Raw genomic sequence first — 22,219 nt, forward strand, 5'->3', positions numbered from 1 at the left:
TCGTTAAGACAGTGGATTAATGCATTATCTAAACTATGTATGTTTTTCTATTGTCAGAAGAAAATAAATCGTATAAAAAAATAAAAACAACTATTGGCAACTTGGTCCAAAAGAATGCCACTGATTGGCCTGTAGGTGGCACTGTTATAACAAGTGTCACTTAAACCCAAATATCCACTGCCCCGTTTGACCTAGAGACTTGAATGTAGGTGAATGCTATATGTAGATTAGATGTCTTTCCTCATGCTAAACAAATTTGCCTCAAGGACCCATAAGGTCCGTCAGAATAGATTTTCCTCCATCTTGGAAAACCTGTAGGCCCATGGTACATCTCATAACTTAGTTTGAGAAAAGTTAAGGGATTGGTTAAGAGATGACTGAGTTATTGATAAATATTAACTTAAATCGTTTGTAAATCCACTTTACTATGGCCTATCAACTTGAAACAGGATGTTTTTACAACTGCGACCTGGCCAAGATAAAGCATAGCAGTGTGAACAAACAGCAACATAGAGTTACACATGGAGTAAACAATAAACAAGTCAATAACACAATTTAAAAAAAAAGTCTATATACATTGTGTGCAAAAGGCATGAGGAGGTAGGCGAATAATTACAATTTAGCAGATTAACACTGGAGTGATAAATTATCAGATGGTCATGTGCAGGTAGAGATACTGGTGTGCAAAAGAGCAGAAAAGTAAATAAATAAAAACAGTATGGGGATGAGGTAGGTAAATTGGGTGGGCTATGTACAGCTGCAGCGATCGGTTGGTTAGCTGCTCAGATAGCAGATGTTTAAAGTTGGTGAGGGAGATAAAAGTCTCCAACTTCAACGATTTTTGCAATTTGTTCCATTTCATTTGTGACGACTGAATGCTTGAATGAGAAAGTCATCAGACCAGTGGACACAGCTGTACAACATAACTTGAGGGCTGATGAGGAGTGTCCACCGTAGTGGGTCAGAGTCTCTCATTCACTGAACTGCATGAGTTTCAACCTGCCAATAGTGTTAACACCTGTGCCTGAAACCTAACTGCCATAGTACACAGATGATTGATTCTATTTTTTGATTCATGAGGAAATGTATTGTCTATGATGATTATAATAAATCGGAGGAGAATGAACAATATGTTGTCATTGAGAGCATGAGAGAGCTATTTGGCATGTCTCTTGCAGTTCTTCAATATTCCACAAGAGGGTGATGTATGCACATAGCACGTATAGTTGTGGTCAATTGCTGAGTCTTGGGGCTGTATTCCAAATGTCTCTAGAGTAGGAGTGTTGATCTTGTATAAGGATCCCCCTGTCCATTTAATCTTATTATGATCTAAAAGCCAGAACTGATCCTAGATCAGCACTCCTGCTCTGAGATGTTTCATACATAGGTTGCAGTCTAAACCAGGGTTTCCAAAACTCGTGCCCTGGGTGCATGTTTTGGTTTTTGAACTACAACTACACAGCTGATTCAAATAACCAACTCACCAAGCTTAGATTATTTGAATCAGCTGTGTAGTGCTAGGTTAAAAACCAAAATGTGCACCCAGTTGGGACCTCGGACTGAGTTTGGGAAATCCTGGTCTAAATTTTTCAAGTAAACCCCATTGAACTTGATGAATAGGGTGTCTTATAAAACTAATAAACACGTCTTGATTTTACCATTCAAAATTCAGACAAAATCCAGGCAAATTACTTCAGCGCTGAGGAGGGAATCATCTTTAACTTTCAGTGTTCGGGGAGATGCTGTGTCTATTTTCCTGAGGGGTAACTATGGGCACCTGTCTCGTTGCCATTTGCCATAACTGTGTCCAACTCAAGGACAAGCATGTCCAGGGTTTAGCCCAATAGGGGATTGAATCTGACAGAATAGGATTTTTCAGCTATCACCCATCTGTGCCCAACTACTAAATAAGCCCCCCACTACAAAATACAGAAAATGGCCCCTGTGTGTGTCCCTCTGCCCGACAGAGACGGATGTGGAGTTCTGCGTTTGACATGGTAAAGTACCCAACTCTCCTTCTGGGGTCAGTCAGAAGAACCGTGAAGTTGATCGTGTGAAACATGGCAGGTAATGTATGTGCAGCAGTGCATTCCAGAGCTACACCTATGTCTGTCTGACCTGCAGACCGACTGATATGCTCTTATGTTCTCAGTAGCATAAACAAGCATACTGACCATAACTTTTGATTTGACAACACACCTAGAGCAGTCTGTTGACTTATCTCGAGATTAAAAGTAAAGTAATTTACTTGTATTGTTTAATCAAAGACAGTCCTGGCTGAATGTGGTGCGCTTATCTTCGTTAGCACGCTGCGCTGCATACCCAGGCTGGAGGGTTGGGACTCGGGAACGCGTGGGGTGTGTAGTTGGGGGCTCGCCAGGACCTCCTAGAACAGAGTTACACAGACACACTCATGCACGCAACTGCTTCAGGACTTGCCAAAAACCACCCGACGGATAAATATCAATGTTTAACACTCGAAAATGTTGATATTGCTCATCGCATCACTTTTGAGTAAGTATTGTTTTTACGTGGAAGTGTTTCGTCTTTTTCTACTGCGCAGGTAGCTAGCTAAAGTATTCTCAATGCATTTGAGGCGTAGCCAAAAGCCAAGTATTGTGGAGGAAAAGTAAAATGTGAAGAGATCCAAAAGAGGATTTTATTTTCTGTTGCCGTCAAAGTTTAATTGCCATGTTACTTTTCACTCTCACTTATTCAGGACCATGGATACCCTTTAATGAGGAACTGTACGCCATTATTTAAACATGTATTCAACAGTTTATACATGTCAGATGTCTCAGTCCACTATGCTTGTTTAAATATGTTTTGGGCACATTATTTTCAACTAGCTATCGTTTACAGAGGCTGTTTAGTGCAGTCAATAACTGTTTCCCACAGTCGCTGTTGTTCCCGAACATAACAGCCTGTTTTCATAAACAGTCCCGCCACAGGGATCGATTGGAAAGATAGTCCATGTGATTTCAATGAAATTAACTGGAAGCCTATCATGTGACCGTTATGTTTTTATACCCAGTGATGCATTAGACTAAAGGGAGCCTGTGGTAGCAACTGAGAGACGCCTCTTAAATCGAAAATACAAATATTTGTACAGATTTTTAACTGTGGAATAGTTTAGTTATATAGCATAATAGTTGCATGGAGAGTTATACTCCAGACATGTTTTGCTCGCCCGTACAGCATCATCAGCTACACTCAATGCTGTTTCTGTCTGGCAGCCCTCTGGTGGCGGTCCTTTGCGCAGCTGCCGGAGTTTGGGGATGTGTGCACTGAGGGGAGCTGCTACCCCGCCACCGGGGACCTTCTGATCGGCCGTGCGCACCAGCTCACAGCCTCCTCCACCTGCGGCATTGAGAAGCCTGAACGCTTTTGCATTGTTGGTCACCTGGAGGTAAGACACCTCACACCTGGGTCACAGATAGGTGTACTACACCTAGACAGGGTGGGCATAAGCAGTTGCTTAGGCTCCCCAGGCGCCATAAGCAGTTGCTTATTTATGATCTCAGTCTGGTTCTCAACTGTTGAGTTTGAATAGTAGAATACACAAGGTGCAATTTTGAAATTGGGTTGTGACTCAGCAGTTTTAACTGACATTCACTCAATTAGCCCCTTTCAGAATTTTTTTTTAGATTGTTAAATTAGTCTAGCCAGCTAATTTAACTTGAGTTTAATTTGAGTTTATTTTATTTTTTACAGGGACAGTGCGTGCACATGAATCAACATTTCAGTAAAAGTGGCATTTTTTTGCCAGCGGGCTAATTTTCAATAGCAGTCCCTGGGCAGGTTATTAAAAACAATGTCTATATTGTAAATCATTGAGCAGTGAGCACATGCAGAGCAACATAGGACAAGCAAGACATAGCATACAGACAGAGCAACATAGGACAAGCAAGACGTAGCATACAGACAGAGCAACATAGGACAAGCAAGACGTAGCATACAGACAGAGCAACACACAACTTGTAGTAGGGGAGAGCTGGGATGAAAGTAACACACCCATTTTCTCAGATAAAACAGAAGCTAGAATGAAGTAGTGAAGTCACCACGTTCCTAATGAGGACGAGCTCCCTGCAAAAACAACTGGCAAGTCCAACGATGTTTCCCATTGTTATCAACAAAAAAAAGTGTTTTAGTGCAATGTAAGTAAAAACACAGACTTGGAAGTTTATTGGGGGGGGTTGTATAGTTGTTTAAGGTTCCACATGTCATTTTCTTAACCCATCTAGTGACTAAATCCCAGCAGACTGTAGGTTTCAAGTATCATGCTAGATAGCCTTGGGTGTTAGCCTGGGTGCAGTTATAGCAGAGACGGGTGTGACGAAAGTAACACAGTGTTAGCTGATGACCTGGAATGAAATAAAACGTTTAAGCACACGCCATTGTCTCCTCTAGTTCATATTGCTTTTATCATATTTGCAAAATATCAACACGTGACTGAAGGTTTGAAAATGATATATGACATTATTGGCATTAGCCTTAATCAATTGAATTGTAGGATCAGCTTCTCAGGTAAGCTTTTATCGACAGGTTAATGGATAAAAATATATATCTTTATGATTCTGGGGGTCAATTACCTTGTGTCAAGCCATGGAAATGTGATTAGCATGATGAGTTTGCAGTTTGTGAAGAGAATAAAAACATTTATTCTATCAAGACATGAGTGCGCATGACAAGGACAGCTGGAGCACACCTGATTGGTAGGGCTACGCATGAATAGTCATTGAAAATGGTGAAAAACATCTCCTACTACATCCCCATTAAAGTGAGATGAGAAAGTTATGGTTAACGTACAATGCATTCAGAAAGTATTCAGACCCCTTAATCGTTTCCACATTTTGTTACGTTACAGCCTTATTCTAAAATGGATTTAAAATGTTTTTCCTCATCGGTCTACACACAATACCCCATTATGACAATGCGAAAATAGGTTTTTAGAAATATTGCACAAAAAAAACAGAAACAGACCCTTTGTTATGAGACTTGAAATTGAGCTCCGGTGCATCCTGTTTCCATTGATCATCCTTGAGATGTTTCTACAATTTCATTGCAGTCCACCCGTGGTAAATTCAATTGATTGGACATGATTTGGAAAGGCACACATCTGTCTATATAAGGTCCCACAGTTGAAAATGCATGTCAGAACAAAAACCAAGCCATAAGGTTGAAGGAATTTCATTTTGAGGAGCCACAGATCTGGGTAAGTTTACCAAAACATTTCTACAGCATTGAAGGTCCCCAAGAACAGAGAGGCCTCATCATTCTTAAATGGAAGAAGTTTGGAACCACCAAGACTCTTCCTAGAGCTGGCCATCCCGGCCAAACTGAGCAATCGGGGGAGAAGGGCCTTGGTCACTCTGACAGAGCTCCAGAGTTCCTCTGTAGAGATGGGAGAACCTTCCAGAAGGACAACCATCTCTCTGCAGCACTCCACCAATCAGGCCTTTATGGTAGAGTGACCAGAAGGCAGTCACTCCAGATTGGAGTTTGCCAAAAGGAATCTAAAGGACTCTCAAACCATGTGAAACGAGATTCTCTGGTCTGATGAAACCAAGATTGAACTCTTTGGCCTGAATGCCAAGCGTCATGTCTGGAAGAAACCTGGCACCATCCTTATATTGAAGCATAGTGGTGGCAGCATCATGATGTGGGGATGTTTTTCAGTGGCAGTGACAAGGAGACTAGTCAGGATCTAGGGAAAGATGAATGGAGCAAAGAACAGAGAGATCCTTGATGAGAACCTGCTCCAGAGCGCTCAGGACCTCAGACTTGGGCGAAGGTTCACCTTCCAACAGAACAACGACCCTAAACACACAGCCAAGACAATGCAGGAGTGGCTTCGGGACAAGTCTCTTAATGTCCGTGAGTGGCCCAGTCAGAGCCCTGACTTGAACCTGATCTAACATCTCTTGAGAGACCTGAAAATAGCTGCGCAGCGACACTCGCCGTCCAACCTGACAGAGCTTAAGAGGATCTGCAGAGAAGAATTGGAGAAACTCCCAAAATACAGGTGTGTCAAGCTTGTAGCGTCATACCCAACAAGACTCAAGTAAAGGGTCTGAATACTTATGTAAATGTGATATTTCTGATTTTATTTGTAATACATTTGCAAACATTTCTAAAAACCTGTTTTTAGCTTGACATTATGGGATATTGTGTGTAGATTGATGACAGAAAAAAAAACATTTTAATCCATTTTAGAATAAGGCTGTAACGTAACAATGTGGAAATAGTCAAGGGGTCTGAATACTTTTAGAATGCACTATAGCTATTTTGTGATCCATTTTAGTCTATTATTGTAAGGCAAAATAATGTTGTTGCATTGCGATGTTGACGCATGGTTCATTTTTAATACATTTCGAACCTATAGCATTAATTATTCAAATTGACACAAACATGAAATTATGGCTGATGGTACATTTGTTGAAAGTAACGAGCATTACAAACCAGTAGCATGGAGATGAGACCGATATTGTGCACTTCTCGCCCGCTTTTACTTCTGTTCCAAGGCTGTGTTACTCCTGCCCCACTGGCAGGTACAAAAGTAACATTGTAGCTCTATTCTCGGTCTATTTCATTTCAGGTCATTTAACCTAGAAATCATGGAAAAGGGTAGCTACCTTGAAGAATCTCAAATCTCAAATATATTTTGATTTGTTTAATCCTTTTTTTTTGTTTCTGTATGATTCCATATGTGTTATTCCATAGTTTGTCTTCACTCTTATTGTACAATGTAGAAAATAGTAAAAATAAAGAAATCCTTGAATGTGTAGGTGTGTCAAAACTTCTGACTGGTACTGTACATGATAAACACTTAATTGTGTTGCAAAAAAATAGTGTAATGGTGTAGTACAGTGTAATGTTTGGGCAATTTGAGTGTACGAGAGAGACTCTATGGAATTGTGCTGCGTAGGAGTCTTGGCATTTCCCTCCACAATAAGCATTGTGTGCCACACAGTCACCGCCCTGTGTGCTTATAATGGGGAGAGAGCGTGATCGGGAGTATTCCGTTATTTCAGAATGTGAAGGCGGTGGTTATGGGCTGTGGAACGATAAATGAAACATTGGAACATTCTAGGATGAGTCATCGTAACGAGGTTGAGAACGGGGGATGAGGAGAAGAGCCCCCCCTGAGGGTCTAGTGCCAAAAAATCTGGGAGCAGTCTTTGCCTACAGGGGAGTGGGAGCTGGACCAGCAGTTGGTCACATTTCAACACAGTAAAAACTTGAGTGTGCAGATAGATTAGACAGCAACCGCTTGAATAAAATTAGAATGTTGTGAAATTCACACTGTGAGGTTGTGAAATCTTCACTCACACAGATGTTGGGAAGATACAGTGCAGAGAGTAGGATATGTGTGTGTGTGTGTGTGGAAGACATAATTCAGAATCCGTGTGTGTAGGCCAAACCATCTGGAGAGCAGACAAACCTGCTGCTAAGAGGGGTAGTGAACCTAGAGTGTAGAATAAACTATCTACACTACAGGATGTACACATACGCACAGACAATGGTGATGACAGACTGAGTGGTAACATATGTACTCTTGCTCTATAATCAGAGGTAAATGATCATGTTCTTCACAGTACTGAGACATTTTCTCTCTCTCCTCCCTCTCTCTGTAGGAGGAGAAGAAGTGTTTTGTGTGTGACTCCAGGGAGATGTATGATGAGAGGCTGAACCACACGACCAGCCACAGCATCGAAAACTTGGTCACCACCTTTGCCCCCAACCGCCTCAAGACCTGGTGGCAGTCTGAGAATGGTGAGAGTGTGTGTGGGTGGGTGTCTGTGTGTGTGTGTGCATGTTTTTGGTTTTACTAGTAAATTAGGGAACATTCAGACAAGTGGGGACATTTCGCCGGTCCCCACAAGGGTTAGGTTTAGGGTTACAATTAGGGTTAGGGTATGGACATCACATATTGAACATGGAACGAGGGCGGAACGAGGGAGAGCTCGGTTTGTTGCTTTGAAAGTCTCTGAAAAAGTGTTCTATTGAACAAGTTTGGTTACTAGCTACCTTTTTGAATTTAGATCCCGTGACGAGGTTAGCCTCAGTTTCTGGGACCACTATATCTTTCCAGAGATCCTGCCAACCTAAAGTTTGAAGAGCTGCTTGGCATAGCAAGGTTTCCTTGACAGCTTGAACACAGTCCGCGATGCGGTTAGCCCTTGTGGCTGGGACTGCGGATTGTGGCCGTCTAAATCCCTGGTGGTTGTTTCTGTTTAAATCTGCCCTGCGATCAGCCCTGTCTGGAACTGCGTGGAGTACCAGCGTTGTCCTACATTGCTACCATGGCATCCAAAGCCAAAGGTGGAAAGTATGGAGAGGACGGTGTTTCTCTATCACAGGTGATGGATCTTTTAAATGAACAAAAATGATTTTTACAAGCAGTTGTTAGAACAACAGGAAAATAGCTTTAAGAGCTTAGTCCAGATACTAATGGAGAGGTCCAGAAATGTAAGAACAGTTTGCAGTTCTCCAAGGGAGAGGTGTATGTCCTGAAAGAGACATGCAGCAAGATGACGACAAAGTCCTCTCGAGATGACATTAGCATGAATCCTTATTAACAATGACTGGGAAAATGGACTATTTAGGGGGACAATCCAGGAGGAATACCATTGTTGTGGATGGCATACCAGAGTCTTCACATGAGAACTGGGCCGAGTCTGAAAAGTATGAAAAATGATCACTGAAAAGCTGCGGATGGATCATGTGGAGATTGAGGTGGAGCGAGCCCACAGGTCTGGAAAGCATGTAACCCGGCCCAGGTGACAGACCCAGACCGATAGTGGTCGAGTTCCTGAGGTTCAAGGACAAGATGGCTGTTCTGGAGAGAGCCAAGAACATTGAGGAATCTTCCTCAAAGAGGACTTCTCTGAAGCTGTGCGCCAGAGGTGGGGAAAATAACTTATCCCAGCTATGATATCTGCCAGAGAACATGGGAACATTGCTTACATCCGCTACAACAGGTTCATTGTCCACCCTCCCCTGCAAAAGCTTGGGAGAAATGACAGAGCCAAGAACTTTGAGGAATCTTCCTCAAAGAGGACTTCTCTGAAGCTGTGCGCCAGAGTCGGAAAAATAACTTATCCCAGTTATGAAAGCTGCCAGAGAGCATGGGAACATTGCTTACATCTCCTACAACAGGCTCATTGTCCAACCTCCCTCCCAAAAGACTGGGAGGAACGAGAGAGCCAAGTCTCAGGGCCGGTAGCTTCAGCCCAACATCACACACACACGCATGTAAATATATATAGTTTTACTCCGATAAGCTACCAAGGAGATGCCTTAGAATAGCCCATATTAATATACGCTGAGTTTACAAAACAATAGTAACACCTTCCTAATATTGAGTTGCACAACGTTTTGCCCTCAGAACAGCTTTAATTCATGACGCTACACTGTGTTGAAAGCGTTCCACAGGGATGCTGGCCCGTGTTGACTCCAATGCTTCCCACAGTTGTGTCAAGTTGTCTGGATGTCCTTTGGGTGGGGGACCATTCTTAACACACACGGGAAACTGTTGAGTGTGAAAAACCCAGCAGCATTTCAGTTCTTGACACATTCAAACCGATGTGCTCGCACCTACTACCATACCCCATTCAAAGGCACTTAAATATTTTGTCTTGCCAATTCACCCTCTGAATGGCACACATACACAATCCATGTCTCAATTGTCTCAAGGCTTTAAAATCATTCTTTAATCTGTCTCCTCCCCTTCATCTACACTGATTTGAAGTGGATTTAACAATTGACATCAATAAGGGATCATAGCCTTCACCTGGATTCACTCAGTCAGTCTGTCTTGTAAGGTGCAGGCGTTCCTAATGTTTTGTACACTCAGTAACTTGCTAACATCGGATAACATTCATATACTGGCCATCTCTGAAACTCACTTAGCTAATTCCTTAGATGATACAGCTGTAGCAATATAGGCATATACTGTAACTACGGAAAAGACGTGAATGCCTATGGGGGAGGTGTTGCTGTGTTCAGAGACCTATTCCATTAAAGCTTAGATCTCATGTCAAAAGTTTTTGAAGTGTTGTGGTTGCATGTTCACCTGCTTCATCTAAAGTCTATTCTTTTGCGGTGCTGCTATAGGCAAATACAGTCAGTATTTGGATAATAGGTGTACCTTTTTGTATTCAACATATTGGGTACACAAATGTACCATTTATACTAGATTAGTGGAAATCACTGATGATGTTAGGATCCAGAATGTCCTCCACAGGAACCCAACACCGCTCCTCTGGGCCATACCCCTCCCAGTCCACCAGATACTGGAGCCGACCCCCACGATGTTGGGAGTCCAGTAGAGAGCTGACGGAATAAACCGGACCCCATCTCGATGTCCGGAGGAGTGGAGGGTTGTCGTGGGGGATAGCATCAGCTAGGGGACCAGGAACCACCGGCCTGAGAATGGAGACATGAAAAGGTGAAATACGGTAGTGACTGGGAAGCTGTAACCTATTCATCACTTCGTTGACCCTCCGGAGAACCTTGAACGGCCCCACGAACCAGGGTCTCAGCGTGAGCATCGCTCCACACTTCTTCTGCGTGCCTGAACCACTCATCAACCGCATGAGCTTCTGTCTGGCCCGGGGTCCACGGAGCCAGGGCCGGCTGAAAACACAGAACACACTGGAAGGAAGTCCATCCAGTGGATGAGTGATGTAGCGAGTTCTGGGCGTACTCCACCTATGGAAGGAATCGAGCCCACTCTCCCTGCCGGTCCTGACGGTGACTCCTCGGGAACCTCCCCAGCTCCTGGTTCATCTCCACCTGCCTGTTGGACTGACGCCTATACCCGGAAGTGAGGCTGACCGTGACTCTCCATACCCGTGATGTGAATTGGGGGCCACGGTTGGAGACAATGTCCGCCAGAAGGCCATAATGCCGGAAGACCTGCTGGAATAGTGCTTCAGTGACCTGGAGAGCAGTGGGAGACCAGAAAGAGGGATTAAATTACAGGATTTAGAAAATCTATCCACAACCACCAAAATGGTGGTGAAACCGTCAGAGGGGATATCAGTAACAAAGTAAATTGATAGATGGGACCAGGGACGTTGAGGCACAGGAAGGGGAAGGAGTTTCCCTGCTGGAGCATTCCAGGTGGATTTAGTTTGAGCTCATACAGAACAGGAGTTGACGTCAGCAGCCTGCTCTTTGGGCTCCCATGCCTCAGCCGGCTCTACAGGTTCCCAGCTGGCTCTACAGGTTCCTGTGCCTCAGCTGGCTCTACAGGTTCCCGCACCTCAGCAGAAGCGACCGGCCCTCTGGTCGGCGACCTGCGGCTGGAGCCGTGCGTCAGGGAGGGGGTACTGTCACTTCTACTCCTGCTCCTCCTCTCTGGTGCTCGTTGTCGCCAGTTGTCTCATTACGCACACCTGCCACCATCATTACGCGCACCTGCGCCTCATTACACTCACCTGGACTCCATCACCTTCCTGATTACCTTCCATATCTGTCACTCCACACCTTTAGTTCTTTGTCCAGGTGTTATTGACTCTGTTTCACGTCTGTACGATTTTCGTGTTTCTTGTTTTGTACTGTTCTATTTATTAGTACATTTGCACTCCCTGTACTTGCTTCCCGACTCCCAGCGTACACGTTACATCAACCAAATTGTTACAGACCTATATCCATCCTGCCCTGCCTATCTAAGGTCTTCGAAAGCCAAGTCAACAAACAGGTCACTGACCATCTCGAATCCCACTGTACCTTCTCCGCTGTGCAATCTGGTTTCCGAGCCGGTCACGGGTGCACATCAGCCACGCTCAAGGTACTAAACGATATCATAACCGCCATCGATAAAAGACAGTACTGTGCAGCTGTCTTCATCGATGCAGTTTATCACAGTGCCATCCGTTTTGTCACTTAAGCACCTTATACCACCCACCACTGCGACTTGTATGCTCTAGTCGGCTGGCCCTCGCTACATATTCGTCGCCAGACCCACTGGCTCCAGGTCATCTACAAGTCCATGCTAGGTAAAGCTCTGCCTTCTCAGTTCACTGGTCACGATGGCAACATCCACCCGTAACACGCGCTCCAGCAGGTGTATCTCACTGATCACCCCTAAAGCCAACACCTCATTTGGCCGCCTTTCGTTCCAGTTCTCTGCTGCCTGTGACTGGAACGAATTGCACAAATCGCTGAAGTTGGAGACTTGATTGGTTAACATCTGCTATCTGAGCAGCTAACCAGTCGCTGCAGCTGTACATAGTCTATCTGTAAATAGCCCACCCATTTTTACCTACCTCATCCCCATACTGTTTTTATTTATTTACTTTTCTGCTCTTTTACACACCAATATCTCTACCTGTACATGACCATCTGATCATTTATCACTCCAGTGTTAATCTGCAAAATTGTAATTATTCGCCTACCTCCTCATGCCTTTTGCACACAATGTATATAGACTATCCTTTTTTTCTACTGTGTTATTGACTTGTTAATTGTTTACTCCATGTGTTTACTCCATTTACCTCTGTGTTGTCTGTTCCCACTGCTATGCTTTATCTTGGCCAGGTTGCAGTTGCAAATGAGAACTTGTTCTCAACTAGCCTACCTGGTTAAATTAAGGTGAAATCAAAAAATAAAATAGAGTGCATACCAATAGTGTTGGATCTGTGACATCCAAAGCAATAACAGTTTCCATTGGCTGTTGTGGCAATAACAAGGAAAACCAAAGTGCCAAAGGTTGGGCCTAAAATAATTGATAAAATATCATAAATGGTTGACATACTGTAAATTAAGCAATGTTGTGACTAAACTTAACAAAGATAAATTACATAAAACACAATGGAAGAAGACTGTAGTACCGTCCGTAAATGTAATCATGGGCAGAAAACTCAATACATCGTTGATGGGTCATTTATAACTAAACCTTTTGATATTAGCAATCATTTCAGTAACTATTTCACTAGTAAAGTGGAAAAACTCAGAAGTGAAATGACAACATTGAACAGTGATCCATCATTTTTTAAATGAAAAATCTAATGATGAAAGAGAAGGATTGCTTTGTGAATTTGGTCAAATTAGTGTGGAAGAGGTGGAAAAATGATTGTTATCCATCAATGATAAGCCACCAGGTATAGACAACCTTGATGGGAAACTATTGAGAGTGGTAGCAGACTATGGGTGCGTTTGTAAATTCACTCTGGCGCTCTACTCCGATTTCGGAGCAGAGCGCAGAATAACTGATACATTTACGAACGCTCAACACCCGTTGAATATGGCCGGTTTCAGTAAATGTCTGCAAAAAAATCTGATTTAAATTGTTGCCAGTAGCACAGTTAGTCAGCTCTGGATAACATGAAAACAGCCTAACCAGCTCTGCTAGAGCGAGTAAAATGGTCAGAGTGAGGTGTTCGCTCATTTGTGTCGAAGTAGCTAGCCAACGTTAGCTTAGGTGCTTGACGGCCGTTGCTTGACGCTCAGATCAACCCTACTCCTCGTCCAGTGTGCACTCTGAACGCTCCGAGAGCGAAACGCTCTGAATTTATGAACGGACAATCTGACAACACTCTGAATTTACGAATGCCCAGAGCGCACTCTGAGCGGGCTTTGGCACTCCAGATTGAATTTACTAACACACCCTATATTGCCACCCCTATTTGCTATATCTTTAACCAAAGACTAAAGGGAGAGTGTGTCCCCACAGGCATGGAAGGAAGCTAAAGTAATTCCACTGCCTAAAAATAGTAAAGCACCTTTGCTGGCTCTAACAGCCACCCAATCAGTTTGCTGCCTGTTTTTAGTAAACTGATGGAGAGGATTGTGTTTGACCCCAAATACAATGCTGTTAACTATTGACTTTCAGCATGCATATAGAGAAGGGCACTCAACTTGTACTGCACTGACTCAGATGACAGATGATTGGTTAAAATAAATTGATAATAAGATGATAGTTGGAACTGTATTGTTAGATTTCAGTGCAGCCTTTGATGTTATTAATCATAAAGTAACTTGCTATGGCTTTACATCACCTACTTTCACATGGTTGGAGAGTTATTTATCCAATAGAACCCAGAGTGTGTTCTTCGATATAATCTTCTCTAAGATCAAATATGTACAGTGCAGTGTCCCTCAGGGAAGTTGCCTTGGGCCATTACTCTTCTCTAGAAGCTAGAATGACTAAGTATGCGGATGATTCCACGTTTTACATGACAGCACCCAAAGCCAGTGAGCTCACTGAAATTCTAAATAAGGAGTTAGTCAGTGTCAGAATGGGTGATTTTAATAATAAACGGGTCTTAAATACATCTAAAACTATCAGAGATCAAGATAAAACCCAGATGCAGACTGTCGAAGTCACACTTTATTGTATTGTAGCAACAGGGGCAGGCAAAGACAGGTCAAGACAGGCAGGGGTCAAACATCCAGGGTAAGGAAAAGGACAGCAAGCGGACTCTGGGTCAGGGACATGCAGGGTGCAGTAATCCAGAGGTGGAGCAAAGGTACAGGACAGCAGGCAGGCTCAGGGTCAGGTAGAGAAGTCAGGCGGGCAGGTACAGGGTCAGGACAGGCAAAGGTAAAAACCGGGAGGACTAGCAAAGAGAGGATGGGATGCGATAGGCGCTGACAGGAAAAATGCTGGAAAACTTGAACGAACAAGACGAACTGGCAACAAACAGACAGAGAACACGGGATAATTAGGAAGATGGGCGACACCAGGAGGGGGTGGAGACAAGCACAAGGACAGGTGAAACAGATCAGGGCGTGACGACAACTAAAAGCATTGCATTTGGTTCAAAACATTCTCTAAGACCTACACCTTAACTGGAGTTGTACATAAAGCGTGTGACTATTGAGCAAGTTGAGAAAGCTAACCTCCTACGTATAACATCGGGTGGTCATTTATCATGGTCAAGTCAAATTGACAAAGTTGTTGTGAAGATGGGTAGAGTTGTTAAAAGATGCTCTGCGTTTTTTGACATAAATCAACTGTAGTAGTTATTCAGGCTCTGGTCTTGTCCCATCTTGATTACTGTCCGGTAATATGGTCAAGTGCAGCAAAGAAAGACCTAACAAAGCTGTGGCTGGCTCAAAACAATGCAGCAAGCCTGGCCCTTAACTGCGCGTACAGAACTAGCGTCAACAACATGCATGGCAGTCTTTCCTGGTTCAGTGTTGGTGAGAGATTCTCTGCTTCTCCTAGTTTTTATAAGAAATATTACTGTGACACAAATTCCAGATTGTCTCCATAATCAAATAACATTCGGCTCAGACACCCATACATTCTTTAATGTTTTATTTAACCTTTATTTAACCGGGTAGGTTAGTTGAGAACAAGTTCTCATTTACAACTGCGACCTGGCCAAGATAAAGCAAAGCAGTGCGACACAAACAACAGAGTTACACATGGAATAAACAAACATACGGTCAATAATACAATAGAAAAAGTCTATATACAGCGTGTGCAAATGAGGTAGGATAAGGGAGGTAAGGCAATAAATAGGCCATAGTGGCGAAATAATTACAATATGGCAATTAAACACTGGAGTGATAGATGTGCAGAAGATGAATGTGCAAGTAGAGATACTGGGGTGCAAAGGAGCAAAATAAAGATACAAATAACAGTATGGGGATGCGGTAGTTGGATGGGCTATTTACAGATAGGCTATGTACAGGTGCATACCCCACAAGACATGCCACCAGGGGGCTCTTCACAGGTCCCAAGTCCAAAACAAATTGACGGCAACACAGTTTTATTCTGAGCCATGATCGCATGGAACTCCCTTCCGTCTCCAATTACTAAAGCAAACAGCAAAATTATCTTTAAAAAAATGGATTAAACAACAACTCATGGAACCGAGGGCACAAACATACACACATGGACACACACTAACCCACACATCCCTTTTTTAAGTTGTATTGTTTCTATAATGTATTTGTTGTATTGTTTGTATATCATTGTATTTAAAATGTGTGTTAGTGTCCTTGTGTATCAGTGTTTTGTTATTTGTAATGTTCTGTGATTTTTTTTGTAGAACCCAGGAAGAGTAGCTGCTGCTTCTGCAAAAGCTCATGGGAATCCAAATAAACAAATATGTTTAGGGAAAATAGGATTTTGAACGGGAATCAATTGCTTGGTCCCCACAAGGATAGTAAAAGAAATGCGCGTGTGTGTGTCAAGTTGAAGTCTAGCTGTGAGAGAATGGTCAGTGTGTGAGAGTGTGCTAAATGTCTTCTCATGGGAACAGGGGGCGGTACGGTGAATAGAGCAACACAGCTCAGCCAATCAGAGCAGGCTTCAGGGCAGAGGATATACAGATATGCTCAAGTGAACAGGTTTTAGAAACAGCTGTATATCAACACTGCTGACACGACATGGCCGCATTGTTCCCTGTAATACACACATGCACACACACTCCCTCGCACACATACTTGCAACTGGGCAACATAATGAGAGACTGAGGTATTCTTGTCTGAGAGCATGGGAACTGGACTGGCTTTCCCTCCCCCGCGTGCATGCGCGCACACACACACACACACACACACACACACACACACACACACACACACACACACAGTCGTAACACTAGCACACACTCACATATCCCATGCATGCACGAACACACACACACACACACACACAGTGGGTTTGTTTATTCATTGCTGAGTCTTCTGACAGATGTGGAGGATAAAGTGTCCATTGTTGAGTCATGGAAGGAGCAGGAAGGACGAAACACGGAAAAGCAGGGGTTGGGATTTCCTTATCCTTATCCCGCTGCACATGTTACCACGGCAACGGATCAATTCGTCACATGGGTGTGATAGAAAGACCAATCGACATGGTCAAATGTCATGTGTGTGTGTGTGTGTGTGTGTGTGTGTTAGCAGAGATTTTGGCAGACTCACTAATGTGTTTTTATGGGTCTGTAACACCTGACATAAAGCAGGATATGTCTGTCATTGGATGTCTTTCTCAGTGTGTGTGTGTTGTGTGTTTGTTTCCCTGTGCTGCAGGGGTGGAGAATGTGACCATTCAACTGAACCTGGAAGCTGAGTTCCACTTCACACATCTCATCATGACCTTTAAGGTGGCCACACACAAACACACACACACTCACTGTGTTCGAGGTATGTGGAAGATTTCCCTAGCCTCTTGAGATGGATGGTAGAGAGGGCTGCTGTAAAACACTATACTCTGTACTGCTGGCATCAGTGTATTGAGCCTATTCAGCTTCCTTTAGAACCTCCATGTGTCTCTGATCTGGTCTGGACACTTTCATTCTTGTTCTCATTCGCTCTTTTTCTTTCTGTGTTCTAATATTAGGACACAGAGTTTTCCCTGTTCGGGTCACGTGGTCAAGAATCTATTTATTTTATATTTGTTGTATTTCTGTGTTTACGAATTAGAATGATCTCTTTGATTGGTAGACGTTCCGTCCGGCTACCATGGTGATCGAGCGTTCCATGGATTTTGGGAAGAAGTGGCAGGTGTACCGTTACTATAGCTACGACTGTGAGTCCGCCTTCCCTGGGATATCCGTGGGACCCATGGTCAAAGTGGACAGCATCATCTGTGACTCCCGCTATTCTGACATAGAGCCATCCGCAGAGGGAGAGGTGTGCATCTGTCTGGCCTTTGAGCTTTTGCAAGAGAGGGGGTAGAAGATGTGGCTCCCTAATGCTTCAGAGTTAGTCTCTCATTGAATTACAACCGAGGAAACGTACATTTTTACAATCTCTGTCCCTCTCTACCCCTCTCTATCAGGTGATATTCAGGGTGCTGGACCCAGCGTTTGAGATTGAAGACCCTTACAGTCCCAGGATACAGAGTAAGTAACTACAGTACAACACCAGGCCAGAGGTGGTATATCTCAATTGCTACATACGATCCAGTTAGTACTGCAACAAATCATTTTCTAAGTGTAAAAACCAAAGTCTGAGTAGTGGCGGTAGTCAAGGCAACACAGCAGAGCAGGGGTTAGAGGTCAGGTTATCCTGGCACCTCTTATGGAATTTCACATGTAGAAGCTACACACACACACACACACACACACACACTTTAGTGCCTCATTCATACCCAAACTCACACACACTTACACAGAGAGCCCCTCATGTTAAGTATGTGGTGAATGTGTGTGTAGGGCGCCTTCAGAAGGAGGATCCCACATCTTTAGGGTCAGAGGTCGTAGAGATGAGCTTGGAGAAGATCCAGAACCTAATATATAAAGACACAGTAACCTATAGAAACATTCCCATAACTGCTGTTTTAGATGGGCCGTTACATTAGGACTGGTAATAAGTCTGCCTTTATTCTGATTGTGTGTGTGTAGACATGCTGAAGATCACTAACCTGCGTGTCCAGTTTAGTAAGCTCCACACACTGGGTGACAACCTGCTGGACTCCAGAGACGAGGTCACAGAGAAATACTATTATGCCCTCTTCGACATGGTCGTCCGCGGCAACTGCTTCTGCTACGGACATGCCTCCAAGTGTGCCCCTGTCGATGGGATACATGTAGGCACAGAGGGCATGGTGAGTGAAACAGGCACACACACACACACACAAACACACACACACACACACGATACAACACACACACGTTCTCCTAATAGGTTGTGTGACCATTAAGAGGGAGATGACTCTTACTTTTCTCTAGTCTTCGGTGCCTGCGCCTCTTAATACGAGTGTTTCTCTCTCTCTCTGTGTGCGTGCGTGTGTGTATCCAGGTCCATGGTCACTGCATGTGTAACCACAACACAGAGGGTCTGAACTGTGAGCACTGTAAGGACTTCTACAACGACCTGCCCTGGAGGCCTGCAGAGGGACACAACACCAATGCCTGCAAGAGTGAGACACTTACACACACACACACTGATCACACTGTGCCAGATATATACAGTCTGGATCATTCCGTTCCAGATATATCAAACTATTCAACAGGAATCTCCCTCATTCCATCCTGTTGATAGTGTCTTTTTAAGTGCAAAATATGTTGAAACAAAAAATTCTCTCTATATCTCTATCTCTCTCTCTCTCCCTCTCTGTCTCTCTCTCCTTCTCCCAGTGTGTGAGTGTAACCACCACTCCAGGTCATGTCACTTTGACATGGCTGTGTATCTGTCTACGGGGAACGTGAGTGGAGGAGTGTGTGATGAGTGTCAACACAAGACCACGGGGCGTCAGTGTGAGCAGTGCAGACCCTTCTACTACCAGCACCCCGAAAGACACCTGAGAGACCCCAACATCTGTGAACGTACGTCACCGTCTGTCTGTGACCTATGACAAGGGCCAGGAGTTTGCTGGCCTCACCTTTGACCACTGACCTGTCAAGTTTCAACTCTCAACTCTCCCTTTGATCTCTGTCTCTGAACTTAAAAGTCTGAATGTATTGTCGGAGTCTCTGTCCTCTTTTCTCGCTCTCCTTCGTCTCTCCATCTCCCAATACTCTCCCCAAACTCTTTCGGCCTCCTTCAACTCCTTCATCACTCTCCCTCCCACCCTCCCTGTCCCCTCGCATTCCTTCCTGTCTCTTTCCTCTCACTCACCTCCCTCCCTCTCCCTCTGTCTGTAGCGTGTAGCTGTGACCCGGCGGGCTCCCTGCAGGGTGGTGTGTGTGACGGCAGGACAGATGTGTCCGCTGGTCTGATAGCAGGACAGTGTCGCTGTAAGACCAGTGTGGAGGGAGAGCGCTGCGACCACTGTAGACAGGGACACTACGGCCTGGGGCAGGGCCCAAACGGCTGCCTGCGTGAGTCTCACACACACACACACACACACACACACACACCTATCTTTTTGTCTCTCATTGTTTATTTGACGTGTGTCTTTGGCAGAGTGTACATGTAACCCTCTGGGCACGCTACCTGGAGGAAGCCCATGTGACATGGACACAGGAAACTGCTTCTGCAAACGCCTTGTCACTGGCAGGAACTGTGACCAGTGTCTGGTGAGGGACTTACCAACCCCGTCACTGTTTGTCTGCAGTGTGTGTGTGTGTGTGTGTGTGTGTGTGTGTGTGTTTATATCTCTATTCATTTGTTCCTGCAGCCGCGTCACTGGGGGCTGAGCAATGACATGGACGGCTGCAGACCATGTGACTGCGACCAGGGCGGAGCCGTCAACAATGAGTACGTTTTAACCAATCGCGTCATGTCTCTACTCGTATGATCCAATCACAGCACAACTACTCTTCCTAATTCCACTCCGCCCGAAGTGCATTGTTGCAGAAATGTATCTGTTGGTATTGGATATTTACTAACAATCGGTTTCTCATTCTGTTGCTCTCCCTATTTATCTCTCTCCCTATTGTCCCCTCTCTCTCTTCCTCCCCCTCTCTCTCCCTCCATCTCTAGTTGTTCTCCGATATCAGGCCAGTGTCAGTGTCGAGAACACATGTATGGGAGGCGTTGTGACCAGCTGGAGTCAGGATACTACTTCATCGCCCTGGACCACTACACCTACGAGGCCGAGGACGCCAAGCACGGCCCTGTGAGTGTCTGTGTGTGTGTTGACCTCTCGCTTTCGATCTCTCTGTCTCTGTCTTTTTTAAATCGGTCGTATCTCTCTCTCTCTCAGGGTGTGACGGTGGTTCCCAGGCCCTATCCTCTGAACCGTAGTCCTACCTGGACAGGGGCAGGGTTTGTCAACGTACCTGAGGGAGCCCACCTGGAGTTCCACATCAACAACCTACCTGACTCCATGGACTACGACGTGCTGATCCGCTATGAACCACAAGTACACATGCACACACACACACACACACATATATACGAACATGCAAACACGCATAAGAACACGCGAACACACACATGCTTACACGCAGTTTTCTCTACTGTCTGCAATGTGTGATATTGCGTGTGTGTTGCTGTAGTTGCCTGAGCAGTGGGAGCAGGTGGAGATCAGAGTGATACGTCCGTACTCAATGAGAGTGGGGCAGCCAGTCAGTCCTTGTGAAAACACGCTACCAGGAGGAGATCAGCAGTCGGTGTCTCTTCCTCCAGGATCCAGGTAGGCACCCAAGTGGCACACATCTCCTCCCTAGTCCCTACAATACACCCTTACTTCCACCTTCATACACATCTTTACACACACACACACACACACACACCACCTCTATTGTCGTTCCAACCGTACACCTTCCTCTCCTCTGTGTGTGTGTGTGTGTGTGTGTGTTTCAGACATGTGGTGCTCCTGAGGCCTGTGTGTCTGGACAAGGGACGGAACTACACCCTGCGTCTCAGTCTGCCTCTCTACTCCTCTCTCAGTGACGTCCAAAGCCCCTACACACTCATCGACTCCGTAAGTAGCAGTCGCAAACCACGCTCCATACAGTCTGATAAACTGTAGTTTCCGCTAACACACAGACACACATGAGTCAGTGTGGAAAACATCCCTGTGGTAGTCATGTAGTCGATGTAGTGTGGAACAACAGACTTGCCGTATCTCTACGACAAGCCCTCTGTGTTTATCCATCTCTTACTTACTCTCCTCCTCCCCTTCTCCCTCCCTCCCTCCTCCCCTCTCTCTCCCTCTAGTTGGTGTTGATTCCGCGGGTGCGTGAGCTGGAGTTGTTTGAGGGTTCCGAGGGCGAGGAGGCGTGGGATACGTTCCAGAGGTACCGCTGTCTGGAGAGCAGCCAGAGCGTCATCAAGAGCCCCATGACGGACATCTGTAACGACTACATCTTCAGTGTGTCTGCCCTGCTACACCAGGGGGCTATGGGTAGGACACGGGGCTTTGTGTGTGTAGGGGGGGGGGGGGGGGGGGGGGTAGTCTGTATGTTTGTGTATGAGAGTGCATGTTTTCAGTGAGTCTGTTTATCATTAGTGAACAATAATTTTCTTCCTGAAGCATTCCTAATATTCATACAGCAACAACAACTCGCATTGCTGCGTTCCACTCACTCACTCACTCATACTCTCTCTTACTCTCTCTTACTCTCTAGCGTGCCAGTGTGACTCCCAGGGCTCGCTCAGTGCGGTGTGCGACCCCAGAGGTGGGCAGTGCCGGTGTCGGCCCAACATGGCGGGCAGGAACTGTGACCGCTGTGCCCCCGCCACCTTCCAGTTCAGCCCTTCAGGATGCCGACGTGAGTGACAGACAAGCATGGGGTCAGAGGTTAATGGTCAGGGGGAGACTGGGGTTGAGATTCCAACTTGTGTGGTATTTTATATCCTTTTCCCCCCTCTTCTTCCTCTTTCCTCCACCCCTCCTTCCCCTCTCCCTGTTATTCCCTCCCTC

General features: G+C 45.0%; 1 protein-coding gene across 2 annotated transcripts in view; it reads left to right on the top strand.

Moving 5' to 3' along the window:
• The first annotated feature begins 2,332 nt into the window (after positions 1–2,332).
• The window catches only part of LOC110490219 (laminin subunit beta-1), a 41,041-nt gene continuing 21,154 nt past the window's right edge, over positions 2,333–22,219 (top strand). Inside the window, exons 1-18 of one of the 2 annotated variants that reach the window (XM_036944496.1) lie at positions 2,333–2,514; positions 3,199–3,409; positions 7,638–7,776; positions 16,993–17,066; positions 17,407–17,595; positions 17,744–17,807; positions 18,309–18,511; positions 18,706–18,826; positions 19,044–19,232; positions 19,551–19,727; positions 19,813–19,925; positions 20,027–20,106; positions 20,332–20,467; positions 20,555–20,713; positions 20,850–20,986; positions 21,157–21,277; positions 21,514–21,700; positions 21,924–22,067. In XM_036944496.1, the coding sequence (XP_036800391.1) occupies positions 2,414–2,514; positions 3,199–3,409; positions 7,638–7,776; positions 16,993–17,066; positions 17,407–17,595; positions 17,744–17,807; positions 18,309–18,511; positions 18,706–18,826; positions 19,044–19,232; positions 19,551–19,727; positions 19,813–19,925; positions 20,027–20,106; positions 20,332–20,467; positions 20,555–20,713; positions 20,850–20,986; positions 21,157–21,277; positions 21,514–21,700; positions 21,924–22,067 (2,545 nt within the window). In that variant the 5' untranslated portion in view covers positions 2,333–2,413. The remainder of the gene's footprint in view (positions 2,515–3,198; positions 3,410–7,637; positions 7,777–16,992; positions 17,067–17,406; positions 17,596–17,743; positions 17,808–18,308; positions 18,512–18,705; positions 18,827–19,043; positions 19,233–19,550; positions 19,728–19,812; positions 19,926–20,026; positions 20,107–20,331; positions 20,468–20,554; positions 20,714–20,849; positions 20,987–21,156; positions 21,278–21,513; positions 21,701–21,923; positions 22,068–22,219) is intronic. The other variant, XM_036944497.1, reaches the window with a different exon arrangement.

This window comes from Oncorhynchus mykiss, chromosome 15 (assembly GCF_013265735.2).
Source record: "Oncorhynchus mykiss isolate Arlee chromosome 15, USDA_OmykA_1.1, whole genome shotgun sequence".
NCBI lineage: Eukaryota > Metazoa > Chordata > Actinopteri > Salmoniformes > Salmonidae > Oncorhynchus > Oncorhynchus mykiss.